Source organism: Sturnira hondurensis, unplaced genomic scaffold, assembly GCF_014824575.4.
Source record: "Sturnira hondurensis isolate 20B ecotype Veracruz unplaced genomic scaffold, ASM1482457v3 Scaffold0001872, whole genome shotgun sequence".
NCBI lineage: Eukaryota > Metazoa > Chordata > Mammalia > Chiroptera > Phyllostomidae > Sturnira > Sturnira hondurensis.
Genome location: NW_028074503.1, coordinates 10,212,095 through 10,232,778, shown reverse-complemented (window position 1 = coordinate 10,232,778; position 20,684 = coordinate 10,212,095). Strand labels below are relative to the sequence as shown.

Below are 20,684 nucleotides of genomic sequence, written 5' to 3'. Positions count from 1 at the left end.
CTCTAAAACCTAGGTGCATCTTATAGTGCTAAAAATACGGTAATAATTTTGGGGAACTATCCATGTGGATACATATACATCTATTTATTTCTTTTAACTGTTGTATAGTACGTTTTTGAATAAAATACATTTCACTTACCTTTTTTCCTGCTGATGAAAATTTGGGTTGTTTCCATGTTTCTGGTATCTCGAAGCAATGCTGGAAGGAACAACAGAAAGCCTATTTCTCTGGGCACATGTGTATATGTGCTCGGTGGGGGTTCGTAGCCAGAAGTGGAACCGCTGGGCGTGCCAGACTGGTTGTGCGCCAGGGCAGCCGCGCTGGTGTGCGCATGTATCCCCAGGACCCAGGCACAGAGGTTCTGCTCTGATACTGATAGACTTTTTCATTTTTACTACTCTGATAGATGAAAATTGTATCTCATTGTTTCAGCTTTTACTTTCCTTGTTGCTAGTGGGTTTAAGTAATTTTTCTTGTGTTTTTGAGTCATTTTGAATGTTCTCTCAGTCATGTGCTTTATCCGTTTCCTATTAGTTAATTAGACTTCTGTGTTGATCAGTGAGAGCTTTCTAGTATGTATTCTGGGAGGGACCTGTGGTCTGCTATACCTGCTGTAATATCCTTTCACAGTCTCTGGCTTTTTTCGTTTTGTTCACATAGTCTTACATTTTATAGCAGTTTAAAATTAGGATGTTTTTGCCCTGGCTGGTGTAGCTCAATGGATTGAGCGCGGGCCTGTGAAGCAAAGGGTTGCCGGTTTGATTCCCAGTCAGGGCACATGCCTGGGTTGCAGGCCAGTTCCCAGCAGGGGATACATAAGAGACAACCACACACTGATGTTTCTCTCCCACTTTCTCCTTTCCTTTCCCTCTCTCTAAAAATAAATAAAATATTTTAAAAAATAGGATGTTTTCAAGTCTATCAATCACTTTAAGGTTTTGCTTTTGTTTTTTTGTCTTAAGAAAGCTTTCTGTACCCCAACACCATACAAATACTCTCCTTTATTTCCTTCTAATAATTTTACTGTTTTGTTTCTAACTTTTGTGTATAGTATGAGGTAGGGATCAAGCTTACTATACTTTAAATATATATTTTTTCAAAATTATGAAGATAATGCATTATTACTACTTAATCACTCAAAAGCCACATGGCTATTATTTTGGCATTTTTTCTTTTTAAATATAGTTTATACATGTAAGTTTATATCTTGATTTTTATGTAATTAAAAATCTAAATAAACAACCTTTCGAATTACTTGTTTATCATTGTGTTCTAATGTCCTCATTATCTAAGTGTGTTTTTTGTATCCTTACCTGAGTTTTCTTTACCGAGGAAACCAGCCACTGCCTGTCCTATTTGAAGGGTTCTTTTCAATTTGTAGTTCATAGAAATTAGATAATAAAAAAAGATTTGCCTCTTAATATCATCTAAGATCATGGTTCTCAAGCTTTAGCGTGTGTCAAAATCACCCAGGCGATCTTATAAAACACAGGGTGCCAAGCCCCACTCTCAGAGTTTCAGATTCAGTAGATCTGGAGTTTTCATTTCCAACTGGTTCCCGGGCAACCTTGATACTAGTGAGCCTTCGGCCACATACTGAGACCCACTGATCTAGAGTGGACCTCATTTTTGGAGGTGCTAGGGCCTGGGGAGCTTTTCTGGGCCCAACCTCTAAGTTTCTGACTTTATTGACCTGATGCATTTCAATTTTAAAAAAATCCTCAGTTGATTTTAATCTTTCCTTACTTTGTCATTGTAGTCTTGGTTTTCTGAAAAAATGAATGTTTTTGTCTTTGTCGAACTGAAACTACTGAGTAATATTCTGTTGAAATACTGATTACTTCGAATATGCAAATTATGAAAAATATTTCAAGGATTTAGAGTTGACAGGAAATCTTTCTGTTCTTGGTTTAGTTGCCATTTTCTTAATTAGCACTTTGTGAGTATTAATTAAACTCTGTTTAGAAGCATCTGCCTGCCAAACCTTCCTCCTAGCCCTCCCCTCCCCTGTGACTCGCAAAGACCTGTTACGGCATTTGAGAAACTCTGCTGCGGCTGCTGCCCACTCATAGCCTTTTCACTGAGTGTCTTTCTTGGCTCCACTGCTAGTTTTCTTTTTCTCCAGGGTCTTGTGTTCTTCTGCAAGAGAGGGTCACACTCGTTCGGCCAGCCACCTTTCCACAGAAGTCCTCCTCCTGGGCAGCCGCCTCTGAGTCCAGCACCAATCACTTGTCCAGTTAGCTGTGGCCAGAGTGACGGGCTATTTGATAGAAATATGGCCAAAGAGAGATAACTCCTAAGAAAGGGGCCATGGGCACAGCCAACATAATAAGGCTTCTCCCAGGAGAGCCTTACACGAGCCCCCCAGGAGGGACCCCCCTTACCAGTCGTGTGAGTCTTTGTGAAGTAGAGCCTCAGTTTACCTGTGTGTAAAATCTGGGGTTGTAGTAGCAGCTTCAGAGTGTTGCGAGGATAAATAGAAGCACAGTGCTTGAAAGGTAACAGAAGTTAATTTGATGTTCCTTTTCCTTCTCCTCAACTTCTTTAAATGATGTAGTCAGGCTTTATAGTGACCCAGGGGATGAGGAACCCAGGAGAGATGTGCAGTGAAGGAGTGTTGTAGTTAGTTATGGATCCTTCATTTTTTTTAATTAACAAAAAAATTCTTATTTCCCATTGATGATAAAATTCCTAAGTGTAAAGTCATTTTATAATAACCCACAAAATAATGGAATACAATACCTCCCCAAATAATAGTTAAAGGAAGTTCTGTGTAAGAATAAAATTTACTTAGATGAAAACCATTCAAGTGTGAATGGTACTTCATTTTCTTATTATCACCAAAAGTGAACTTAAGGCTTAACATTGGTGTGCGTGATTGGCTGGCTGTAACATCTTTTGGGTTGTTTTCTAGTGTAGCAGCGAGACTGCTGGCCCTGGATTGCCATAAAGATAAAACTGGAAATCTCCAATTGGAATTTAGATGAAATTTATTTCACGGATTTCAGCAATAATTTATGTTCACTCATTTACACCAAACAGTCTATTTTAATGCAATTAATTATAAAATATGAGTAAATACTTCTTTGTTACTCTTAGTACTTAAAGATTCTCTAGAGAGCAAATATGCTTTCAGTTTTACTAAATTTGTGTGAGACTGTGCTGATGAAGTGAAATAGAAATTTCACCTTATTTAGAGCTAGAAAGCAATGAATGCTTATCACAGATGCTTGTTATTTCTGGGTAAGGAAGAGGTGGAAAATGTCAGCTGTATACTTTGCATTAAAAGGTAGAGTTACCCGTTGTTTCCCTGCCTTTTAATTCCTATTCAAATGGAATACATTTGCAGTGGCTTTCATATTCTGTCCTTACTGTTTCAGGAATAGCCCCTTTTATGGATTAGCTCTGATAGTTTCTAAGGTTGCTAGCCGTTTGAACGTAACAAAAGCTGCAAGGATTTTTTGAGATGAATTTAAATTATTCGAATGAAAATTGGCAACTATGGAAAAGGTACGCAAATAAACTTCAGGAAAGCACAAAAAATGATCAGTGTAACAAACCGCCATGCATGGGTTTATTGTAGAAAACGGAGATGGGAGCCAATTTAGAGTAAACAAGCAATTGTTGGACAGCGGCGGTACTTGCATTGGGCTGCGTGTTTGTTGTTCGTAGGGGCGAGAAGAGGAGCGACAAAGCCAACTGTGGTCTCACGTGTCCCAGCTAGGGCAGGTCACGTGCTCCGAGAAGGGCCGGTGCTAACTGCTACCAAAGGGTTATTGTGTCACAAAAGGGAGATGGATAGCGTTTCATTCTGCAAGGAACAGGGAGGTTTCCAAGAGACAGCGGGGCCTTGGAAGTGGGTGATGGGAACAGTGTCAGAGCACGAGAGGCTCTGTATTCCAGGGATGGAGAGGGGTCCCCTATGACTGTGGTGGGTGTGTAATGGGTCACTTAAGAAGGAAAGCTGGGTGGGAGGTGAAGGGCCGTGTGGAAAGAACTAAGCCGTCTGAGGACTTTGTGGGTTCCAGGAGTCCCTCGGCACAGGCGCAGAGCCCCTAAGCGTGTATGCAGTGGGTTGAGTTGCAGCTTTGTCTTCATCTCTCTAAGGGGAAGGTGCAGAGTTTTCAAAGGTCCAGGGGCCAAAAAGGACAAAACAGAAGCAAACACCACTGTTTTGGAGAATGGAACAGTCATTTGCTTTAGGCAGATGAATGATATGATTAGGATGGTACCTCAGAAACATGGTGCTTCTTATGAAAAGTTGAAAAATGGATGAGAATAGGGAAATACTGGCATCTGGAAGACCAATGAGGAACTTACTGTAGGGGACCAGGAGGGATGACAAGGGCGCGTGAGGCGATAGTGGCGTTGGAGAGAGGAGTAGTGACCAATTGAGGGATCAGGGTGAATTTTCATGATTCTGGCTTGATGACCAGTAACTGAAACAGGTAATGCAGGATAAGCCTCATATTTGGCGAATGGGGAAATTAATGAGTTCAGTGTCGGGCCTGTTTTGTTTAAAGCTCAAGAGAGTTAACTTGGGGTCTGAATTTCATCAGAGAGGTCTGGGCGGGAAATGAGAGGAAGTGAGCCTGGAAGAGGCTAAGGTTCCTGGGGGCCTCGGCACTTACAGGGGTGAGGGGTAGTCAGTAGAGGGAGGGAAAACAGGGAGATAGAGGAATCAGAGAACACTGTCCCAGAAATCAGCGAGGAAGGAATTCCAAGGAGAGAGTGTTCCGTCTTGTTATATACATCTCAAAGGAAGCAGGTACGAGGAACTGAAAAGCCATTGAATTTCTCACTTAGAAAATTAATGGGGACCGCCGCAAAAACAGTTTCAGTACAGTGGTGGGGTAAGAAGCAAAACACGCTGTCCTGAGAAGTGACTCAGAAGTACGTAAAATCTAATTAGTTAAAAAAAATGTTTGGTGGGAAAGGGAAGGAGAATGGGCTAAGATGGAAGAGGTGGGGTTAAGGGTAGAACAGTTGTTCCCTGTGCCACCCCATGGGGGCAAAATGCACAAATATTGTGACAGCTGTTTTTGTTGAAAGCTTATGATGTTCAGGGCAGTATAAATGATGGGATTAATCCATGTGCTTCTGTGATTTTCTTCAGGGGTATTTTTTGGGTAGAGGACTAAAACATGGAAAGCTATTGATCAGCTGTGGCAGGTAGAGGAGGGAGAATTGTGAGTGTGTGTGGGTGTGTAGGTGAGTCTTAGTCCATTTCAGTTGCTAAAAACAAAACTGCCATGGGACTGGGTGGCTTAGGTGGCAGCAGATTTCAGCATGTGGTGAAGGCTCCTTGCATAGGTGGCTGTCTTCTCCCTGTGCCCTCACACGGTGGGAGAGGCAAGAGGTCTCTCTGGGATCTCTTTTAAAGGGCACTAACCCCACTTATGAGGGTTTAACCCTCATGACCAAATACTTCCCTAAGGCCCCACCTCCTAGTACCATCACATGGTTAGTAGTTCAGCATACTGATTTTGGGGTGGGAGCACATTCAGTCCACTGCAAGGTTAAGGTGAAGCTCATGGAGCTGTGTTTCCCTAAGTATGGTCCAAGGATGATCTGCCCTGGAATCAGCTTGGGTGATGGTTAAAAACACAGGCCTCTAAGCCAGACCCTGGCCCACTATGCAAGTTAGGTCTCTTGGTTACAAACCATGGAATACAACTTGCTTCAGTTTAAGAGGAAAGGGAATTGGTGAAATGATAGTAGGCAGCCTTCATAAAACCCGGGGGCCACAGAAGTAGGTTTAGAGGCTGACCAGCCACGACAAGGCCCAGACCACTGTGCCGAGAATCTCCTGCCACCACTTGGCAGAGATCACTGCTCTGACAGCGTGCGGAGGTCTGGGGAGCAGAGGTGCCACTCCTGGGGCCCTAAAGCCAAAAGCTTCCGCTACCACTTTCCGCAAAAGATCGTTTTGCAAAGCGCCCATGTCCTCATGTTGTTCACTTTGACTTCAGGGTTTCCCGGGGGGGTGTCTGGGCGCCTGACTGCTCCTGTCTGCTCCAGAGGTTGGGAGAGCAGGTTCTAGCTTCTTTCTCGGGAAGGCAGGACTCAGTGGGGGGCAGTTCAGGCCGCTGGCATGTGTTCAGATAAAGCTGGGTGGCCACGAACATGACCCACGGTCATTCACTGACACAAGAGCTTCGAGAATGGGGCCAAGAGCCTTTGTTCTAGACAGGCAGGCCTGATGATTCTTAGCCACACCACCAAAAGAGTGACCTGCTTTATTAGGAAATGGGCTAGTCAGGAAAAATGGGGATATCGTGGACAGAACTTCTAAGCCAGAGCTCACAGGCTTTCACCGCTGACACTGCCGGTCAGCTCCAGGTGACAGTGATGCTCTCAGGGTGTGGCTACAGAGCTGGGTGCACAGGATGGTGAACAGGGTGGGAGATTGTCACCTGTCAGTGCATGTGACTGGATAGGGAAGGTGGTATGGCTGAAAGTCATACACTTCAAAGGAGGTAAAATCGTGAAAGAAGGAAGTAAATGATTTTTTTTGGTAAGGTGTAGGTTGGAGTCTGCAGAATACTTGTATGTCTGGTTTCAAGATTATACACATAGGAAAGTGAGCACTTAGGACAATTTGAGAGGAACAATCCCCGGTTGCTGAAAATGAGGAGTAGGGGGGTAGTATACAGTCGTCCCTCACTGTATCACGGTTCACTTACTGCAGCTTCACTGTATCTCAAGTTTCAGTGAAGCCACATACAGTGAAACCCGAGATACAGTGGAGCTGCAATGAGTGAACCGCGACATAGCGAGGGACGGCTATATACTTCACTGGTGAGTACCCATATAGAAGTTTATACGTTGTTAAAATGACGCAGGTTTAAGAGTGCAGAAAGTGTTTAAGAGCATATGAAGTGTTTATAAGAGGGTGGGAAAGGTTAATAAGAGAGTGGGAAAGGTTTATAGGAGTGTAGGAAGGGCTTATAAAACCTTAAAATATATATAAATAATAAAATAAATATAACACCTCTACTTTAAGGATTTCCACCTATCGCAGGAACATAACTCCTGCAATAGGCGAGGGATCACTGCACTCTAGAAAAAACACTGAGAAAAAGTATACAGAAACTTCTTGGCAATTGAATGGCTCCAGAAAACACATTTGAAAAAAAGCAGGAGACGTATATGATACAGTGTATTTTCTTGACAAGACACATCTTTAATGAGGAAGAGGAAAGAAGCAGTCCATTAAATGCACACATCGTAGCAGCTATGTCCCTATTTCAGAACAGGAGTGAGTGTGTCTCACTGGGGAAGCAGGGTAATGGTGGTTGTGGACTCTGACTTTAAAGGAGGTGGTGCGCTTATCAAGGCAGGGACGAGGGAGACAGTTTGGCAGCATGTGTTGAAGGGGATGAGGCCTCTAGGGGTGGGCCGAAGATTTATTGGGCGGATTACAAGGCAAAACAAAACAGAAAGCGAAGGCTGCTACACAGAGGTTACAGTTAGTCAGAGTACAGCAAGAGAGAGTGGTAAGCAGGAAGAAAATGGGTGTTAAGAGCTGTGGGTTGTGGCCAAGATGAGGGGACAAGTACTTGGGCTGTACTGGGGGATGCTGTTAATTTTAGGTCATCTACCCTTGGGCCCCCCTGTGCACAAATGTCTTAAAGGATGTTACCACCTGGTGGAGCCAAGGCGTAGAAATGCAGGTAGGAAGGAAGCAGAGAGAGAAGCGAGAGATAGGACTGCACATGGCCAGCTTTGCCGTTCTTAATCATTCATTCATTCATTCATTCATTCATTGTCCAGCCCTTGGCTTGGCATTGGGAATGTGTGATTTAAAACTGGCCTATCTATGTTTAGAGTACTCGGATTTGGTTACTTCAAGAATGGTTGAATAAGAAATCATTTGTGTAAAGCAGAGGTTATAAAATTTCACAAGGAGAGACACCTAAGTAAAGCTTTGGAAATGGGCAATTAATAGTGTTGGCTTCAAAGGAGGCAGTAGGGGCGTGGGGGTGCAATGACCCAGTGTAACTGGTCAGCCTCAGGTGGCAGCCCAGAGGGAGGAACAGGTAGCATCCTATCATAAAAAATGTTTTCTGACTTTGGAGAGGAACTCACCGGAAGGGATACTTATAGAGGTAATTCAGGTCTTTCTCTGATGTTGTCTCCGCTCTTTGGACCATGTACATTTGAAACCCTGAGCATGAACCAGTGACCAGAGCTTAAGTGTTGAGAGTGAGACCTTAGATACCAAAAAATAGATACAGGCCCCAAGCTGAGTGAACTGGTCATTTAAAACTGTTAATTTATGGGGAAAACAGCTTTCTGCCTAGAGAGTAGGTGCCTTAAATTATACTTAAACTGTCAGAAAAGATATAAGGCTTTTCATATGTATTGAATATTTATCTTAAGAATTGTATTTAATAGAAAAATACTACCCTGAATCGCATCACATGACACACCCACAGGGCCACGAGCCTGTGATGTGGGTGCACATGTACCCAGCAGACCCCAGGCCGGCTTAGGTCCCCCTTCCCAGAGTGGGAGGCATTGTTGCACGTCTTGCAAATTTAGCATTAGACTTACATTCTTGTATGCATACTCTCATCTGTAAACATCTGCACATAGATAGCCATAGTAACTGGTACTCGCAGTGGCTTTAATATTCTTTAATGAAAATGCATAATTTATATCCTTCTAAAAAATTCAGCAGTAGGAAATGATAGCAAATGTCCCGCCATCCAACGGTGCATCTAAGTTAGTTATTCTTGCGCGTGACAGTTGTTTGGCCCTCGGGTTTGTTGCCAAGCCTGACAGGTAGCTCGCAGGTGACCTCCTTTCTGCCACTTTACCCTCCAGCTAACTGGCAGCGCTTCCTTCTTCAGGCTCCCAGTTCTCCTGCTCTTCCCTTTCTGTCCCTGGTCCCACCTTCCAAGTAGTGAGTCAGGATTTGATAAATCACGTTATTTACATTGACACTGCTGGGGAAGTGGATCTCAGCCAATGTATTTATTTTTTGGCCTTTCGGTCTCTGCTTGAGGAAAGAGTGCACATGTTCTCACTGGAAAAACCTCAAACTTGGCCTAGGCAGAGTGGAGGCTGGGCCTTCTCTGTGGGGCTCTGGATCCTCGCTCTTCAGCTGTCCTTGAGTCCTTAGAAAGTTGCAGTAAAGGGGGGCTGGCCTGGCTGGTTGCTTACTTCCTGACAGTCAAGAAGGCTCTGGGCGTTAATGCTCTCTGGGCGTTAAGCACTGGAACACTTTCTGGAGTGAGACCTGAAAGGGAATCCCCACATGTAAAGGAAGAGAAAGTAGCCCTGAGCGGTCGAGGTGGGGTGGACCCCAAGTCCTCCTCCTCCAGATCGCAGGCACACCTTGAGATTCTTTCTACGGCGGGGGGGGGGGGGGGNNNNGGGGGGGGGGGGGGGGGGGGGGCAGTTTGGAAACCACGTCAGCACCAGTTTATCTGCCCGGCGCCTCTTCCTGGCCACATGCTGTAATAATATGCTCTTTCCCTTCTCTTTCTACAAACAGAACCTTCATCTTACCACTACCCCATTCTACTCCCACTAATTAGTGTTTACTCTTTCTTCTCTCTTTCTGATTGGCAGTGCCTGTCCTGAAGGCCTGTCCCCTCTCCAGGAAGAAGCAGCAGTGTTGTCATGGGATCATCTTGGGCCTTCAGCCAGCAGGGTATTCGGATTTCAGAGCAAAGAGCAATGAGCATATAGGAAAGCTGCTAAGGGACTCTGAGGAATGTGGGTGGAGGGACAGTCAGGAGTAAGTGATGGACACAGGAGGCCCTGCTCATTGAGGGGAAAGATATGAGGCCTGCCTCTAAATTTGCCAGCACATGTGTGTTCAAGATGAAAATTAAACTGCAAATGATACTGGGGAAATGCCTAACAATAATGATGATTACAGCTGTTGAAGCAATAAGGCTGGAAAAAAACCAAAAAAAAAATTGGTTGAACAGTGCATAAAGAATACCAGCTTCAGTTACTTATATGAACTGCTTATTATTTAGCCTAATTACTATCATTTTAGCAATCATGCATAGCATTAAATGCATCGGATTTATTTGTGTGTATTTCATTTGATTACAGTGCTAGGTTTTGTTTTTGTCAGCTGAGTCATGATACTCTGTACGTACATTGATCAGTCTTACTTACATCTCATGTACTGTTTCTCTGCAAATTCATAGGTAAATCTGATTTTTCTAAGAGTAGCTACTTTGCACATCTTGTCGCATTAAAGGGCAAATGTTTGGTTATAAAACACCACAAACACTGTCAGCAGAACAGGCAGGTAGAAGATTGCAAATTTTTTCCTAGCTTACTCTGTGAAACATAGGCATTTGTATTGTAAAATACTTCTTTCTAGCATGCCTCAGTGCTTAGTGGAAGCTACTGATGGAAAGTCAGCCCGGTGGGAAGAGAGGCTGTGGAAGCCTTATAGAATCTAGAATAGCAGAAGCCAGGAAAGGGGCTCCCTCGAGAGGAACTGGATGTTTTCTATTGTGAGATCATGACCGCTGAGGCTCAGCAGACCTGAAATGGGACACTTCAGCATTTATTGGTTTCTATTTTATGAGATGAAGAGGCTAGAAAGAACTTAGTTCTGTTCTTCGATTTGTTTTAATTAAGCTAATGGAAATGATTTTCTAGCCAAGATTCATTCCTATTTTGATGGTATACAGAAAATCTATTAGTTAAAACACCTTCAGTAATACCATGCCTTACTTGTTAATTTGTAGAGTGAGTGCCTAGTAGACCAGGAGTATTTTAGAAGTCCTCAATTTTGCATATCAAGGGGAGATGGGGGTGGGTGGGCGCTCAAAATAAATCTGCAGAATTGTGTTTGCAGATATTCTCTCTTAAGCAAAGTAGATGACAGTAATGGTAGCTGACATTTATTGAATGTGTGTACCTTTGTGCTGGCACTGTCCTTGATCATTCGCATACACTGTGTCACCTAATGGATACACTGCTTGGGGGCTGGCATTACCATTGCCTTTTACTGCTGGTGAAACTGAGGCACAGAAAAGTTAAATAATTTCCCCAATAGACAGAAGCCAGGATTCAGTTCCCAGTCAATCTAAACTGCTTAATTAACTCTTTTGTACTGTGTTATCATGTCTTCTATGGTGACTATGTTGAAATTAAAAATACTTTTTAAATACTTATATAGTTAAGTTGTAATGATGTGCTAAGCTGTAATGACATGCAAACATTTCCCAAAGAACGTTAAAATATTCATTATTCAAAACCAAAAAGTTTAAACAATTGGACTTTTCTGGTTGATTTAGTAAAGATAATAATAGTGTAACCATATAATTTATCATCCAAACTAAAATTGAAAGCTGGTGATATGAACAATTATGTGGTGTTAACAGGACTAAACTGTATTGTTTTGGCAGCTGTGTTCTGCCAGTTACCTCACTGACTGCTGGCTCGCCTTACTTCATCTTTAAGGCAAAAAATATTAAAACAGTTCTTCATGCTTTTGACTTTCCAGGAGGATTTCTCAATGTCAATGTAAGTGAAGTCAGTTTTGATGAAATTCATCAACTCTTCTCCAAGGATTTAGATATTGAGCCCGGAGGTCACTGGAGACCTAAAGACTGTAAACCCAGATGGAAGGTGAGGTAAATTTTCTCATAAATAATGTGACATTTCTGCGCATTTGGGGGAAAGTGTGCTTCATTGAGCCTATGTAGTGAAATACCTTTAAGTCTTGATAAATTTAAGACATCAACATTTTTATAGTTAATGTGTAGGTATTTACAGTTCAAATGTGATTTAATAGTGCTTCTTATGAGGACTGAAACTGCCCCTATGCATATACAAAATATACACTCATGCGTTATCACCAGTTTTAGAGGTCCCGGTAACAGGTTTTCTTTTCAGTCCTATTCTGTTTGACAGAGCGACTCTGATTTCTCGGCGGCCTGCAACTGTGCCTAATGATTACTGACGCTTGCAAGCATCGCCCCACCAAGTCCGGGAGCCGGTGAGAGCTGTGGAGAGCGTATTAATGTCTTCATTTCCAGCCGGGTCTGGCATTGTGGTTTTCAAGCTCTGTTCCTTGAGTCCCAGAATTCTAAGGAGGCCACTCAGAGGTCATTGTGAGACAAAAAGCAGAACTTTGGGCTCTTCACCTCTGTTTCAGAAGGCAGAGCACAAACTTTTTGTCTTTTTTTTTTAATGTCAGAATTCTACTCAACGTTTTATTTGAAAAACCATGTGGGAGAAGGCCTGCTTCTGCTGCTTAAAAATAATTGAAAACCATGGTTTAGACTCGACTTGCTCTCAATACTAGGAAATTGGTTAGGTGTTTATTCATTGGCTGTTATTGTGGTTTAGTAGGCAATAATTGGCATAGTTCAAGTGAAAATTATGCATGATTAAATCAAAGGTTATGTCCTAAAGGACTGTGATGTAACCTTAATCTGGGAATGGTTTTTTAATTTCTCTTTTAAAATCTTAGTGTTCTGCTGAAATATTTGCGGGTTTTTCTGTTTACTATAAAAGAAATCACTGTTGGGAAGGAGAATTCTGTGCTGTTAAGCTTGTGATTAAGGTCTTCTACTTAATTGACCTTGAGTTCTTTGTGTTTGGGGACGTGTACTATTTATATCTGCACTCTTAACACAGAGCGTGTTGCCACATACCAGGGTGGGCCGTTGGAGGTTGACAGTTGTGCGTACGTAAAAACAGAGTTTATTCTTGTATTATTATTTATTAATTATTGTCTCATTTGTATTACGACGGTAAACTTACTTTTGCCCACCCTGCATAAGGTAAGCACTAAACCTGGTTTTGTTGAACTGAGTTTGTGTGACAAATAAATGCCCCGTTAAGTTGTAAAGCTGCTTAAATGGATTCCCATACAAATTTTGGCGAAACATTGTTTTCCAATTATTTTATGTTATTTCCCAGATCAAATTTGGCTAATAAATGAGTCTTTTTATATTTCATGATTAAATTTTCACATATTTGTATATATAATGTTGCCCAATTTATATAATTACACTTTTTAAAAATATCCTGGCTAAATAAGTTCTTTTTCTTGGGGATGAGCAGTGTGTTGGATGCTAATGGAACAAAAGCATACTCGGTCCCAAAGGCTGGGGGTTAGCAAGGAGCTTGGTCCTCAGACATATGTTTGTGTGGGGTACTGTATATGTAACAGTACCCCACACAGATGCACACTGTGGTGCATCACAGTAGAAGAATTTGGGATTACAGAAATTAAGTATTCTTGTCCTTTCTCCAGCGTTCTATATCAGACATTGGGTTTTAAGTTTTATGGTTTGTTTTTTCTCATTTTCCAGGAGACAGGTATTATCACACATAAGTAGCTCCAACTCAGAGATTTTAATAGACTATCAACTCCATGTGAATCAGTGGACAACAGTGTTAAAAGTGAAGCTCCTAGGAGCAAGCTCATTCAGGAATTGAAATATTAGCTTATTTCATTTAGGAACTGCATGGTAGTGCTTCAGCTTTGCAAAGACTCCACTGAGAATACCGTGTCTTGTTCTGAGCTATGCAGTTAAAGGTGTGAGAGGAAATCCCGAGATCATTCGGAGGTGGCCTCTCCTTGCCACGTTTAGTTAAGTTAGCGCCCCCCCCCCCGCCCGTTTCCACTGGACTAGTGTCCCCTTCTAGTCTCGGAACAGAGTTCAGAGGAGGGAAAGAAGGAATAACTAGATTTATATTAAACATCTGCTACCAACTTGATTTTGATATTTGAGGGTTAAAATTTTTAAAATTAATACATCGATGGCTAGTTAATTGGAACTGAGATCTTCTAAAAGCAGTGATTTCAGCAGTTCCTAGGTATTTCTGAATAATTCAGTTTCAAGGAGAAGATCCAGTAGAGGTTCCATGTTTATTTCTAAAGGAAATAGAAGATGGATCACTATACCTGTGATGTTGCTTTTCCATGCAGGGTTTGGGTAGGGCCTGAACCACCTTTTCAGCCTAAACTCAAAGGCTGAAAGAACCAAGCAGCTGTTGGATGCTATTATCAACTCAGAGGCCTGGAGTTCCATCTCTAGTCTAAGGTTCCTCAAAGATGGGTTTTAGCTGCCGTTGCAGAACTACCTGGGGTGTTTGGCAAAAATGAAGGTTGTGGAACTCATTCTGAGCTTATTGTTGGGAAGACACAAGAACTTTTTTTTTTTTTTTAAATCAAGTACCTCCTGTTTGAGAAGCTTCTGTAGGCACTGGAGATGAGGAGGAAGAGGAGGGTGGACCTGAAAATGCCACAGGAGAATGAGAGCTTGGTAGCTTCTGTTTCATTTCGTCTTAGGAGTAGACAGCTAGTGTGCCCTTACAGTCTGCTAGTCTGAAGCCGGGGCATTTAGGGACACTGTAGCTGGAGGTGCACTTGAGGTTTAAAAGTAGGACCAAAACTTGGTAGGTGAAATTTAGGTAGTAAACACCATATATTTTTACTAATCTCTTCATGGTAAGGACAAGAGAAAATAAGCAAGGACAAAGAATAGATGCGTAAACTCAATGAGGTTAGTGGTTTTAAAGTGGGAGCAGACCGATGGGATAATTTTGCTTGAATAGAGGAGGGGAGGAGAGATTCATGAAGATGAAGCGTTGTTTTTCAGAACGTAATGACCAGACGTTCTCTACCCCCACTGCAGATGCGTCAGCGGGAGAGCAGCTCAAACACCAAATCAGGGCACATGTAACGAAGATTGTCCTGAGACAAAGGCTATTAAACCTTGAAATAAATGATCACAGAACATTGAGATCTTCTTTGTCCAGACGATAAATTGTAAACTATTGAGAGTGTCATCCACAGCCACAGGAAGGGACATGCCGAGTGAAATTTTAAGATAACTATCCACCTTTATTTTAATAAAAACCTTGCTTTGGGCATACCATTTGAAATTTTTGATAACTGTCTCATTAAAATGTGGTCATTGATTTGCTATTAAAACAATACTTTTGCTTATTTGAATTTGCCAAGGCACTGGTAATTTTTTTTCTCTTATGACATTCTCAGTTTCTTTGTAAGAGTGAAAACAAGAACAGCTCTTGATATTTTAAATGCTTCGTTGAAGAAATTACTGTGTTAAGAACTATGACTTCGCCTTTATTTTGTTTATATAAACACTCAGCCTAATTGTATAAATAATATGGACTCTGAAGCTATTGAATAGCCTCTTCCCCTACATCCATAATTCACCTTCACTGCTTTAATAGCCCATTTTTGTTATGTCTGAGGCAGGCAACTTGCGGCTAGTTAAAACCTGGGAAGGGCAGACTTGATCCTTCTTTCAGTAGACGTTATCAGACTCATACACTTCAGATAAGGTCAGTGGGAGGGGTCTGCACTCACTATCTGATGCCTTCCTCTCCTTTTACTTTTTGTACCCTAAGAGTTAATCCAGGGGTCCCTGGACTGCTCTGGGAGCTGTATTGATTGGACGTTCCTTGAATACACTCATAGTTGATGAGCACAGCAGCAGGTTCCCAATGAGCAGGGAGTGCCCAGCACCCACAGTAACACCCACTTGTGGGTGTGGAAGGGTCTGTTGGGGGGGTGGGGGTTGTTCTCATGGAGCAAACCAAAAGGGAATGGGATCCAGAGTGGGGCTGGCAGTTCCCACCACTTAGCAAATACAGAACAAAGTGCACATGGAAGTATCAGTTTCAGAGTGCCATTCTCCTGCTATCCCGTGAGCACTAAGGGGAAATTAGTGCTGGAGTTTCTAGTTTAGACAGCTTTAATTTTACTAAGTCATCTCTTGTTTGCTCTAAATAAAACTATTTTAACAATTTAACATTTTCTCACATTTATGATTCTGGTAATATAAAATACACAGGTAGATGTTACTATTTTTTATTGGCTGTGTCTAATGCCATGTCCTGATTTTACAGCTAGGATTAGGTCCTAAATGTGTGCACTCCCAATTATTTACATTTATTCATTCATTAGTCAGATTTATTTGGTAGATGTGAAATTTTAATAAATTCCAGATTTAATGTTCTTAAATAATTTGTAATAGCCGATTTAGATTGTGTTTAAAAATCCAGAATGTAGAGTGACACAGAAATTTTAATTACATATATTTTGACTTATATTCTTTGAAAATCCAGTGGTTTTGTCATTTATAATGTGTAAGAAACTTATTTCAATTTTAGTTTTTTTATTAGAAAATTTATAATTATACTCAAGCCAGCTTAGATCAGAAATGTCTAAGAGATAATATTTAGAAAATATTTTAGCTATTTCAAGGGCAAACTGAATTGTAGGGTGACTTGGCTTATATGGCACAGTTTAAATTTAGAAAAGAGAGGATATAAGTTGATTGATAATTATTCATTTATTCTCATGTTATATTAAAACATTTAACATAGATGATGTTTTCTAGTCTTGATTTTGGTAGTTCCAAGAAATGTTTTTTCTGTTGCATAAAAGATTGATCTACTGAGAAACCATTCTAATTCCCATATACATTGCTTTTCTTTTGGGAGGGATTATATATAAATAATTTTTTTCTTGAATTTATCAAGGATAAATTTTTCTATTTTCTGTGCTGCTTATGTGATCTTTCTTGTTAAGCTCAACATTTTTAACATAACTCTGTCAGTTTTATTTTAACCTGAATATTTTCCTACCACTGAAATAAACATAAAATATAGCAAAAATTTACTTGTGCATTTGGGTTAAGTGAAAAATATTAATATAATATAAAATGTCATGTATATTCCATGACACATCTGTTATATTTCTTAAAAATATCTCTAGGCCAGATAAGCCATGTGTAGGATAATAGATACTTAACATGCTGTTTCTTTTAAATTCAACTTAAACACGATAAAGTTACTATTTATGATCTACTTGAAAACCTAGAAGTTACTCTTGACACATCCCTCTCCCTCACTTTTCATATCTCATTCATAAACAAGTCCTGTCTATTTACTTTTTATTAAATTTTATTTTACTTGTTGTTCAAGTGTTTCAAAACAACACGCGTCTCTCTTCTTCAGCCTCACCTCAGTTTAAGCTGTCGTCACCTCTTGTCTCAACCATCACGTGAATCTCAAACCATCTCCCCGAATCCACTTTGGCTTTCTACACTCAGTGCTCCGTAGTAGTCTCTGCCGTTCCCACCTCTGCTGGCATCACTCTTTTTCAGTCTTTCCGTGACTTGTCATGGTTTCCACAGAGTAAAGATCACAACGCGCAGCACGGCCCTCGGAGCCCATTTATGCCCCTCCAGGTCCACAAGACCATCAGTGGCTCGGGCCTCCCGAAGGCAGGGGCCATGTCTGGTGTTGCTCACTGTGAAACCTCTGGTGGGAAAATTCATAAGGGTGTGTCTTTAAAACATGGTAAATTTGTAAGGATTAGTATTCATCTTTACCTCTATGGCTGGTGGTTACGTTATTTACATATGTCACTATTTTCCTTTAAAGGTGGCCGTTCTCATTCCCTTCCGTAATCGCCATGAACATCTTCCAATTTTTTTCTTGCATCTGATTCCAATGCTCCAGAAACAGCGGCTGGAATTTGCTTTTTATGTCATTGAACAGGTGAGAATATTCTTCTAAATGGTAACCAAGTCTACCACGATGCAATAAAACCCTTAGATATGGTGTCATTAAAAATATTTAGCTTAAGGTAACTCAAATCCTTGGTTTTATATTTGGATAAAACTGACTTTTGGACTCAGCTTCTATGGTGTAGACCACATTTTTTCAGTCCACTTGCCAGTTGATGTACTGATGTCATTTTAAGTCACCTTATATCTTACCTAGGTAAAATTTTTTCTCTTTTCTTTGTATGATCAGCTAATTTTTTTCTCTGTAAATATCTTTATTGTCTCAGTATTTTATATGCACAATTTCTTTGTCTTATTTGAACCCTTTGGAAATATTTTCCATACTTCTATTTTTCCCCACCTTTGTGATTATCTAATTTTACATTCAAAATGTCATGTTTGATTTCTTCCTTGGTCTTTTCCCCCACCCCAGCTCCCAAGCACTAGGGCACTTGCTGGATTTTATCACTGATTTCTATGTAGCATTTCTAAAGCGGTACATTTTTTGTGTGTGTGTCTCAAATACATATAATTTGGATACTTGTAGTTTGGACATCAATGAACTCATTTTATCCTGATCTTCCCTTTTTTTCCCCCTCACACTAAACTTGACTAAAAGTATATTTCCTTGTATATCAATAGTCAGAAAGTGACCTATTTTATATTACTGGATGCTGGTTTTTTGGGGAACAAAATATTCAAATTTTATTTCTAAGATTATAATATTTAATGTGTTCTGCCAGCTTCTGTGTAGTTTATTCTAAGAAATCTTTTATTCCTTTTTTTAATTTCTTGCTCTTAGCTTCTTCCTCTGTTTATTCCCCTGGAAATACTTGGTTTTTAATACAACTTACTGTTATAATTCTGTGTGTGGAGATCACCCTTTAAGGTTTGTTCCCAGTGCATACAATGACCATACAGTACATGGCACAGGTGTACGTTTTATGTAATAACCTACACTATGAAAACTGACTTTTTTAAACCTGGTAATACATAAAAAACTAGCTACTTTCATGATAGCCATAGTTATGAACTTCTAGGACAGTTTATCAACTGCTAGTTTCCTTTTTTTAAAATTTCAATCTTCATAATGTGTTGGGAGGTGAGCTCTCAGCCTCCGTGTTTTTAAAGGCGTATTCTCCTGAGAGTCCAGCCTCATTGAATTATTTTGTGCATTCGACAAAGAAATCTGTACAGAGCAACTGAGATTTATATTTTATAAACCTCGTAAGTCAGAACCCCAGCCTCGATCGATATTAATTCAGGCTGGTGTATTTGACAGTGCGTAGTTTTGAGCACTAACATCTTTACCGCGTGTGAAATAGAAGAGCCGTTTTCCTGCTGGACTCGTGCCCGGAAGTGATGAGCAATTGAAGAGCAGCTCAGAGCTCCTAGTTTTGAGTAAGGGAGATTGCACACACGTTTGCCTTTTCTCCTTTCTAAAATGAGAACGAAAGAAAAACTTTTAAAACATTATTAAACCACGAGGGCAAAGAGATGGAAGTACTTAGGAGATTCCAGCACATTCCTGGAAGTCAAGAAGCAGACAGACCGCTGGCGGTTCCCTTCGCAGGGTAGAGGCTGTTAAAACCCATGTGTGTGGTGAGGGTGATTGTGAAAAGAAATGAATCAATTCCCTGGACAAACCCCTGTCAATCTCAAAAGCCATCACCGAAGATGGAGTAAAACATTGGGCTAAAGTAAGGGGATTGTCTGAAAGTTGGATTAGAAAACAATCAAGTCCCCAGTTCCTCATTTTTGCTTGTGTTGCCAGGTGATTATTCATTTGTATCTTGTGGTGTATAAAACGTTTACTCGCCGGAGACATACACTGACCGTGCTGACAGAGCGGTCCTGTGAGGCCTTGAAACAGAGGAGTCACATCAGCCTGCAAAGGTCACATCAGCCTGCAGTGGTCAGCCTGGCTTTTTTCAAGCCAGCAGTTAGGTATGAGCCTCCTCAACTTCTCCAGCTGAGGCAAGGCATGAGTGATGTGTTCATTAGAAAAATAGATTAGCCCCAGAAAAAAGATGCCCAACTCCATGTGTTTGAAAGTTTCTATAGGAAAAGGCCAGTTTATTTATCACTTTATGACCTCAATGAAGCCCTCTTTTTTTCTCTTTCTTTTTTCCTTCCTTCCTTTTCTTTCTTTTCCTCCTTTCTTTTCTTCCTTTCTTCCTTCCCTCCCTCCCTTCTTCCTTCCTTCCTTCCTTCCTTCCTTCCTTCCTTCCTTCCTTCCTACCTACCTACCTACAAAGCAGATACAGAAGAGAACAAAGCAGGAAAGGCACCTCCTGTTTTCAAGGAGAGAGACAGGCAGTAAATAATTGTGTGATATATCAGGTATCACTCAGGGCAAAATAAGGGGAAAGAGATGTGTTTTCTCATACACAGAATTCAGGAAGGCTTCCCGATAGAGGTGAGGTTGGAGTGGCCCTGCGTGATGTAGAGCAGCAAGCTATGCTGATGTTGGGGGGCGTGCACTGGCAGGAGATGCACAGTGTGTATGGGCAATAAGGTCAGTCTTGCTAGAGTGATAAGTGGAAGGGAATGTTGGGGAGGCAATCAGAGGGGATGAGAAGCAGTTAGTGAAGGACTGAACAGGCCAGGGTGAGAACTCGGATCCCACATGAGATTGGAAGACTATGGTGGGTTTTGAGTAGAAGAATGACACGGTCTGTTGTTTTAATAAGATGACTATTCAGAGAATAGACCGAGGGGGACAAGGGCTAAAACACCACCAGTTAGAAAGCTTTTGCAGTTGTTCGGGTAGGAAAGATGTTGACTTGAGCTGCCGTGGGCGGAGGGGAGCAGTGGTTGGGTTGGGACCGCACTGGGTTTAGAACTGACATTTTTTGCTGAAGGGTCAGATGCGCAGCGTGAACAGTGGAGGCCAGTTAACATTGGTGCCAGAGTTTTTGTCTTGCACAAGGGTGTTGCCATTTTCCGAGCTGTGGACGTGTGTGGAATGCAGAAGAGGCTGCAGGAGAGGAACGGGGCTTTGTGGTTGTCGTTTGGTTTAGGGATTTGCTCATGCACACGCCTGCGTGTGGTGTATGGTGTAGGTGTGTGTGGTGTGTGGTATTAGTGTTAAGAGTAGTATGCCACCGTCCTCACATACATGTGGGGCTGTTTCC

General features: G+C 41.3%; 1 protein-coding gene across 2 annotated transcripts in view; it reads left to right on the top strand.

Moving 5' to 3' along the window:
* Nucleotides 1–20,684, top strand: part of B4GALT6 (beta-1,4-galactosyltransferase 6) — a 63,474-nt gene that overhangs the window by 30,799 nt on the left and 11,991 nt on the right. Inside the window, exons 4-5 of one of the 2 annotated variants that reach the window (XM_037032490.1) lie at nt 11,490–11,614; nt 17,423–17,539. In XM_037032490.1, coding sequence (XP_036888385.1) covers nt 11,490–11,614; nt 17,423–17,539 — 242 coding nt within the window. The remainder of the gene's footprint in view (nt 1–11,489; nt 11,615–17,422; nt 17,540–20,684) is intronic. The other variant, XM_037032499.1, reaches the window with a different exon arrangement.